The sequence below is a fragment of the Mugil cephalus genome, chromosome 1, assembly GCF_022458985.1.
Source record: "Mugil cephalus isolate CIBA_MC_2020 chromosome 1, CIBA_Mcephalus_1.1, whole genome shotgun sequence".
Lineage (NCBI taxonomy): Eukaryota > Metazoa > Chordata > Actinopteri > Mugiliformes > Mugilidae > Mugil > Mugil cephalus.
Genome location: NC_061770.1, coordinates 30,309,409 through 30,317,867, shown reverse-complemented (window position 1 = coordinate 30,317,867; position 8,459 = coordinate 30,309,409). Strand labels below are relative to the sequence as shown.

General features: G+C 39.3%; 2 protein-coding genes across 5 annotated transcripts; both read left to right on the top strand.

Moving 5' to 3' along the window:
- The first annotated feature begins 293 nt into the window (after positions 1 to 293).
- LOC125020467 (low affinity immunoglobulin gamma Fc region receptor III-like) lies at positions 294 to 3,567 on the top strand. Of its 4 annotated transcripts, none has more exons than XR_007114209.1 (9): positions 294 to 329; positions 522 to 563; positions 741 to 998; positions 1,081 to 1,326; positions 1,417 to 1,560; positions 1,844 to 1,900; positions 1,980 to 2,582; positions 2,697 to 2,764; positions 3,167 to 3,567. XR_007114209.1 is itself a non-coding variant. In XM_047605816.1 (9 exons), exons 1-9 carry the CDS (start codon positions 299 to 301, stop codon positions 3,179 to 3,181), a joined length of 942 nt encoding a protein of 313 aa, XP_047461772.1. In that variant the 5' UTR covers positions 294 to 298; the 3' UTR covers positions 3,182 to 3,567. The 4 variants fall into 4 exon arrangements, 2 of the variants coding, with proteins under 2 accessions (XP_047461772.1, XP_047461789.1); XR_007114208.1 differs by having other exon boundaries at positions 2,691 to 2,764; XM_047605816.1 differs by having other exon boundaries at positions 1,980 to 2,054; positions 2,691 to 2,764.
- Positions 3,568 to 5,394: 1,827 nt separating this feature from the next.
- Positions 5,395 to 7,062, top strand: LOC125009858 (low affinity immunoglobulin gamma Fc region receptor II-like). The gene is made up of 5 exons (XM_047588086.1): positions 5,395 to 5,502; positions 5,683 to 5,940; positions 6,017 to 6,262; positions 6,374 to 6,406; positions 6,516 to 7,062. The coding sequence occupies exons 1-5, from the start codon at positions 5,469 to 5,471 to the stop codon at positions 6,734 to 6,736; spliced, it is 792 nt and encodes a 263-aa protein (XP_047444042.1). The 5' UTR covers positions 5,395 to 5,468; the 3' UTR covers positions 6,737 to 7,062.
- The last annotated feature ends 1,397 nt before the right edge of the window (positions 7,063 to 8,459 follow it).

The following is an 8,459-nucleotide window of genomic DNA, read 5'->3' as shown; positions in this document are numbered from 1 at the left end:
TTGTCTTTTAGGTGAGTTTCACCTACAGCACTATAACAAAGGGCTAAGCAGTTACATGTGTGCTATTTTGAATACATCTAGACTCTCAGTCTCAGATGTACTTTAGACTCTGTGCTTACATGTTAGAAAGCTAATAAACCACAAACCAACATGGAGAACCTGAAGCAAACGTCAGCGCTGCACTATACGCAGACCTGCTCTGGCTTTGCTCCACCCACTGATATTTAGGCTATTTCCACCAACTCTGCTTCTCAGAAGTTACACAGGAAGAGATCACTTCAGTAAGCGTCAAGACAACATGGAGGTCAGAGCTCTCTGCATTGCACAGTGTGAGTACTGGCTTCTTTTCAAGTGTGTGTGAAGTGTTATTCTTAACCGGCTACACCATTAACAGAGAATAGAATAGAATGCCCTTTATTGTCATTATACATAACAAGATTGGATATTCTGCTGAACATCCTGATTAGCTGTAGGAGACGATAAAACTTTTATTGATTTGTATACTTTCTTTGCGTCTTCAGTGACTGTGATGATCCTGCTGTGTGCACAGGATCAGGAAGTTGGTGAGTAGATTTTTTGTTGAGCAGTTTTAGAAAAGGCAAACGTATCTTAATTGTAGTATTCTATCATCACAGGAGATCCTTTATCACTTTTATACTTTTAATTGTTGTAGACGTCATCCATCAGTTCACAGGAGAAAAATGAACTGAACTGAATTTCTCTGTATTTCTTTGTCTCAGATGCAGCTTTTCTTCGTATCTCTCCAAACAGACTGCAGTTCTTTGAATATGAGTCGATCACTTTGGACTGTGATGGAGTCTTTTACTGTGATGTTGAACATAAATTGATTGGGGTGAAGCCCTCGTGTTGCACCACTAATGACAGAACATTTAAAGGACCTACCTGCACCATTAAGAATATTTATGAAGAGGACTCCGGAAAGTACTGGTGTGAGGAAGGAGGAGAGAGAAGTAACATCATCAACATCAATGTTGTTTGTACGTTTGCAGTGAGGCAGTGATATTTTGTGATTATCTCAACACGATTTCTAGATAAATTTAATATGATTGTGTTCTTCAGCTGGTTCTGTGATCCTGGAGAGTCCTGCTCTTCCTGTGGTGGAGGGAGAAAATGTGACTCTGAGCTGCAGAACCAACAAATCTTCCTCCAACAACACCATCGATTTCTACAAAGATGGAATCCTCGAGTGGAGAAGCTCCACAGGAAACATGAACATCAAAACAGTCTCCATGTCTGATCATGGATACTACAAATGTCACATTTCTGGAGTTGGAGAATCACCTCAGAACTGGCTGTCTGTTAGAGGTGAGGCGTGTTGTTCATTTAAATTAAGATTCATATGTGTTGATGTATGTGTTTACACTCTCAAACAATTGCCATCTACTTAAATTTCAGAGTTGTCTAGAAAAGATCAAGAAAGCTCTAATCCTGCCTCTTCTTCCTCCTCAAATACACCATGGATCATCATTGCTGTCTTGTTGATGCTTGCCTTGTTGGTTGTGGGACTACATCGCTATGGCAGATTTGCCTTTGTCAGAGGTGAAGAACCTCATCTGAACTTCAATGAATGTGCTCACTGGTTTTGCTTTGCTTCATCACGATTCATCCACATTCACAAAAGTCAGTGGAATGGAGTTTCTTAAGGTTCAGTGCTAGGGCCAAAATTATTCAAATTAGAAATGCTTCTGTTGGGTAATAATTTCAGGAAAAACTGCACAATTTTCCAAATTAAGTGGTTCTCCCTCTTGTGTAACTATCATTACATAGAAAATCATATCATTATTTTCATGATCATAATGAAAATACCATATGTTTTTTGCAGAATTTTGTTCACAGTTAATGACAGTGCCTAATTTAGACTCATCAGAGCATCAGACAGGTATGTTTAAGGTTACGAAATAACACATTTAGCAGAAAGGACATAAAATATACATATTTATTGTTTTGTTTTTTTCCAGTCTCTGTACAGGCCAGTGCAGCAGAAGCATGCCAACTAATGTATGTTACTGTAACACACAACAGGAAGAAAAACGGTATTTCCTCTAACCTTATAGACCACAGTTAGCAGTTAGCTACTCAACATTATCATTGTTTGATGGGATGGTGCTGGTGATAAAAGTCTTGATGCTGGTGTTAACTTTAGCTTCCTACACAATGAAATCCACAGGTTCAGCTTGGACGAGTTACATGTGGGTGTAACAACCTGAGACATGTATTCATTTATTTCAGTTTCTGTATCAGTTTATATTTTTTTTCTATTTGAAACTTGCATTTCTGATCTCAAGTGCAAGTTATTGACCCAAATTTTACAATTGATTAGATTACAAAATGTGGAACAAGCCAAAGCTCCAAAGAGACTTGGCGACACTTAGCTCAGCATAAATACTAATAATGAACACAAACACATTAAAAAAAGGATACGGTTTTTTGGAATTTTGGAACCAATCCCGTAAAAGAGACGCTAAGCTGATATGTTTCAGCTGACTGTTTCTCTCTGTCAGATAAAGATGGAGCGTCGCCCATTTACTACGCTTTGGGCGAGAGTGGTGTTCCACAACTTGGTCAGAATTAAAATCCTTCATAACATTGTTCATTCCAATATCTGTACATAAGGTACTGTTCTAATTAAAAAGTCACACGTAGTAAAAATATTTCATTTGTCTTTAAAGCAACAGAGTGCAGCGTTCCCTCAGCGGCCAGAGATCCCGGTAACAGTGACGTCTACTATTCTACAATTCGGGATGTAAGTCAGATACATCTCCTTTTTCTCCTTGTTGTTACACAGTTGTCTTTCTGTGAGCACATTCTTGCTGTCTGCTCATAGTTGCTGAAAGAAAACTCAAAAGGCAGCTCAGAAACCTTGAGCCAGCAAGCTACTCGTCTTTTGTCAGTGCAGCATCTACACATCCTGTCAGAATGTCCAAAACCTCGATTAGGATTAGCCCATCTGCAAGCCCTGATTCTAGTATCATATATATATATATAGACCTCTAACATGATGTCATTCAAGTGGTCTAAGGGTTCAAAATATTTGCCGGTGAGGGGATATGGGTTGAGATTTTAAGCCATGCTTTGCTTAGTGTCTTCTTATCTTTCTATAATCTACAGCTTGCATGATATTTGTCTTCTCTATGCTGTGTTGCAGGTTGCTAAGCGCTGATTGAAAGGAGGAGCCTCATTATCTACATGAAAACCAGGAAGTAACAGTTAGGGCCAGTATTGTTGTTGTTGTACAAGTTAAAAAATACATCTTTTGACCTCACGTCTGTTTGCTGTGTTACAAATTTAAAATAGTTTTTGCGCAAAACCAAACACATGCAGTTTGACAGCATGTGCACTTGAACTAACATATCGGAGAGGTTTTGGTTTATTTTTGTCAGGGAGTTTAACCAACTTGTTCCATCAGCTTCATCTGTCCACATAGTTTCTCATCAGATGAACTCTGCAGCTGCTTCTAAACATGTTGTGGTTATGTGCATATCTGAAGGGGTTGTATTGCTTTTTTATAGACTGTGGTCATGTAATGAATAAAAGTCATGTGCTACACGTCAGAGCGCCTGTTTGAGTTTGTTCCGTGGTACAAAATGTTTTCTCACGTCTCATGATAATTATAACTATAGCAGAACGTTCTTTGAATTCACGAGTGAAATCCATGAACATGAGACCTGTTTCACAGTCACTTTTTTGTCTTGAGGGTTATGTCTTGTAACTTCAATGAGTCGATCTTCCCACACTCTGACAGGACATTCAGAGACGGATCCATTACTCTGATCTACGTTCCTTTGAATTTCTTGGGTCATCTGTAGTTTGAAGTATTTTCCCTTGTCACTGTCTGTCCTATTACTGTGGACGTACTTGTTGTGCTTTCCTACTATTCCCTGTCATCCTTTGCTTCTCGTGTTTCTCAACACGATGGATTTTTGGATTATTTTGCTTCTTCTCTTGCAGTAAGTTCTTTTGCTTCCTTCCCTTATTCCCCACTTAATCTTATGACAATCTTAGTAGCAGCTCAAAAGCCCAGCCCAGTGAGCTCCCCTAAATGGTGAGGAAAGGTGTAATAGAGGGTATGCACTAATGCTCGGGGCCACACCCCCTGAGTGGCAAAAACATGGTGAAAACTGGAAAAACTGTGGATTATCAGATCGAAATAAGTACAGTTGGACTCAACAATGATCCATACATACTACCAAATAACAAACGGTTCATGGACATTGACATGTGGCCAGAAATCAGTTAACCTGATATTTATATGGACCTACTTTCCTTAACTCCGACCACACAAATTAACAGAGGAAGGTCTGAGTGACCCTGGGTGGAGCTATTTCAACCATGAAGACCTTCCTCACTGGATGTGGCCATGTGGTAAAGACACAAAGAGATCTCGAACCTTTCTGTGGAGAGCAGAGATTGAAGATCAGACAGAGAAATATCTTGGTGAAGAACTTGATTTCAGCCTGCATCTATCTCTTCTATCTTTTATTCATATACTTGTTTCTCACCCCTGCTTTCTATGTTATTGTTCAGCCGGAGGAGAGGAAGAGCAGCTTGAGGTATAGTAGCCACTCTAGACTCTGACCCAGCCAATATGTGGGTTAAAATTGGCTTGCAACATGAATCTAAAATGGGTTTGTCTTCAATTTCTGTAATGGTCTTGCCTGTGGTTACTCAAATGGGGCATAAGTGAGATCTAACAGTTTTTATATTAGGCCCAAATCATTAATGTCAGTGTGGCCCACGTGGGCCCCACCAGTCTAACTAACATGGATGTCACTGGGCCACAAGCAGCACTCAACCAGGCAGAAAGTGGGTTTGTCCACACTTCCTATAGTTGCCCCATCTGTGAATGCCCAAATGTTGCATAAGTGGTATTTGAACAAGATCTTTTTATTTAAGATTTCCACTAAATGCAAAGTACAAAATACAAACATAATACAAACAGGAACTAATCCCTGGTTACCACATACGAGGTATTTAACATGGTTTTATATGGTGGCTATCTGGACAAGGGACGTAGAAGTCCCACCTATGCACTGAAGTATCTGGTCCTTGGGGCTGAGCTTTCACATGAACTCAGCCCCCTTTTGCATATTTGTATCACCTCCGCTTCTCTACAGTCACACAGGAAGAGATCAATTCTCAGTTCGCACTTCAGTCAGTCAAGTCATGGAAGTCAGAGCTTTCTGCATCGCACTGTGTGAGTACTGGATCCTTTCTATGCAAAAATTTTATTTATTTATTTATTTATTTATTTATAAACAAAAAACTCATGCATGTGAAAGTCTTTGAAAATGATTTAGTGATTGAACTTAAATTTAATTCTTTTTTTTTTATTACTCTTCACCAGCTACAACATTTTATAGAAAGTATGCTGAACATCGTCAGCAGCTGTAGGAGACGACAAAACTTTTATTGTTTCATCTATTGTCTTTGCTTCTTCAGTGACTGTGATGATCCTGCTGTGTGCACACAATCAGGAAGTTGGTAAGTAAATTTTTGTTGTGCACTTTCAGAAAAGAGGCAAAATATCTTGAGATTGGTGTGCTTAATCATCACAGGAGTTCCTCTATTACTTACTTAATACTTTTAAATGCTGTAAACGTTGCCCAGCAGTTTACAGGAGTAAATGTCTAAACTGAATTTCTCTGTTTTTCTTTGTCTCAGATGCAGCTTTTCTTCGTATCTCTCCAAACAGACTGCAGTTCTTTGAATATGAGTCGGTCACTTTGTACTGTGATGGAGTCTTTTACTGTGATGTTGAACATAAATTGATTGGGGTGAAGCCCTCGTGTTGCACCACTAATGACAGAACATTTAAAGGACCTACCTGCACCATTAAGAATATTTATGAAGAGGACTCTGGGAAGTACTGGTGTGAGGAAGGAGGGCAGAGAAGTAACATCATCAACATCAATGTCGTTTGTACGTTTGCAGTGAGGCAGTGATATTTTGTGATTATCTCAACACGATTTCAAGATAAATTAAATGTGTTCTTCAGCTGGTTCTGTGATCCTGGAGAGTCCTGCTCTTCCTGTGGTGGAGGGAGAAGATGTGACTCTGAGCTGCAGAACCAACAAATCTTCCTCCAACATCACCATTGATTTCTACAAAGATGGAATCCTCGAGTGGAGAAGCTCCACAGGAAACATGAACATCAAAACAGTCTCCATGTCTGATCATGGATACTACAAATGTCACATTTCTGGAGTTGGAGAATCACCTCAGAGCTGGCTGACTGTTAGAGGTGAGACACGTCAATTTTAAGATTTTAAGTTGAATGGAAATTGCTATCATGTTTTTTTTAACCTTTTTAATCTAACCTTCCTGTCTTCATCCACACCATGTTTCCATGCAGAGATGAATCCTACCTCCTCCTGCAGGTGTAATGGTAAGAAGACTTCATCTGAACTACGTTGTCTAGCTGTTTTAGCTTTCACTTCTATTTACACAACCAGTTTATTAACCATCATTCCTTGTAATGTCTTTTCTCTCTGTAGAAAATCTTACAGAACACCTTTACGGCTGTCATGTTTACCCCTTCCTCAGGACCGTGTTCACCATCATCATGGTGGCGCTGTTGCTGCTGCTGCTCGGATATCTTCACTGTGTGTTAGACAGACATATAAAACATGATTCATCTCAAACAGAAAAAGGAGATTTCTGTTACATTAAAGAAAAAGATGGTCTGGATGACAACCAACAAAAGCTAGTTCAGTAGCTAAAATTAAGCCCATTGCTATCAGTCTTCTTTTTTTATGCTTCTAGACTCAGGGTTAAACACTGTGACTGTACCAGGAAATTATTGTGTTTCTGAGAAACCTGTGTAACATATCTGCCAAAGTGGTTTTTAAACCTTTCGATCTTGCTATAACCAGCCTGACATATAATATTTAAAATAACCACAACGTCTGAGCGCTTATATTTATTGATGCTGATTTTTAGAAACATGTGTGCTCTGACAGTGTGTCACCACAACTTGTTGTCTTCCTTTCTTTGCAATTTTGTCAAGTCTGAAGAAAAATAAAATGCATTATTAACATGCTACTCTTGAATGTGGTGGTTTTGTAATTTTCTTTCCAATTATTTATTTTTTTTTCCAAAAAAAAAACCAAAAAAAACTAAATGGTGCACAGCAGATGAGAGCGTAAGGCAGACATAAGGGAAAGACAGATGTAAACAAAAGAGATGTAAGAGAAAATGAAGATCATGATCATTTTCTCGTTCCCATCCTCTATAACTTGTCCTCTAGAGGGTTGTGGTGGGACTGGAGCTCATCCCAGCTTTGGGCGAGACGTGGGCTACACCCTGAACAGGTCTGTATACTATATCAGGGCTAACACAGAGAGACAGACAACCATTCACACTCACACCTACAGCCAATTTAGAATCATCAATGAACCTAACGATCATGTCTTTGGACCATGGGAGGAAGTAGAGTACCAATAAAGAATCCATGCAGACACAGGGAGAACATGCGAACACAGGGACACAGAGCTATATGTGGACGTAGTGGCTGCTCTCCCCTCCTTGCGCTGTGTAGTGCATTTGCATAGCAGATCACATGCAGACAGTAACTCGCAGCTCTCAGGTAGAATGGTCGTTTGATATCTTTTTTTTTTTTTTTTTTTTTTAAACCATGGTTTTGTTTCAGATGCTCCTACTTTGTCTAACAAATGTTACGTTTTACATCTATATTTGAGTTGTGTGCCATCATGTTTAATGTAACTACTAACCTCTCGTGGCAGGAATGAGATGATGGTGATTGCTGCATGACTGAATTGCCGTAAGTAATTGCAAATATTCCTTTTTGCATCATTCTATTTTTCAGGAACACAAGGTTCACCGTGCGCTCATTGCGAAATAAAACCACGATAACACACAGTGACTTTCCTCCAACTCGTCCACTAACTTCAACAACGGTTACCTTGTTCAAACGGGAGCAGATGAGCAAGAGTTTGTTGTAGCAGTATTAACGGTACAAGTACTGCTACTGAACAGTTAGTAGTATTATGTATAGTGCCATTATTTCTTCTAAACATACCACTGCTGCGAGTACAACTGTATTTATACAATTATTATCCATTTCGATAGTGATGCTATTTATACTTTACTACATAGAAAAGCTTCTACTAGTATTTCATTTCCTTTGAACCTAAAAGCCCTGAGACTGGACAACGAAAATGAGTAAAGAAACATTCCCACAGATGCCACATTATCAGGTCACCCAAATCTCTGAGACCACTCTGTGGCAATCGCTGTGATGAATAGATTATCTTTAAGTCTGTTTAATTAACCCAGCAGCTAATGACTTTGGGAGGCTCCTGCTTTCTCTTTTGTATCTCAGCTGATATAACACACACACTTCCATTTATAGCATAATTAAATGGTCTCTCAAAAGTTCTCTGGTGAGTCTCTTGGCCGCTGTCAGCCCAGCTACACCA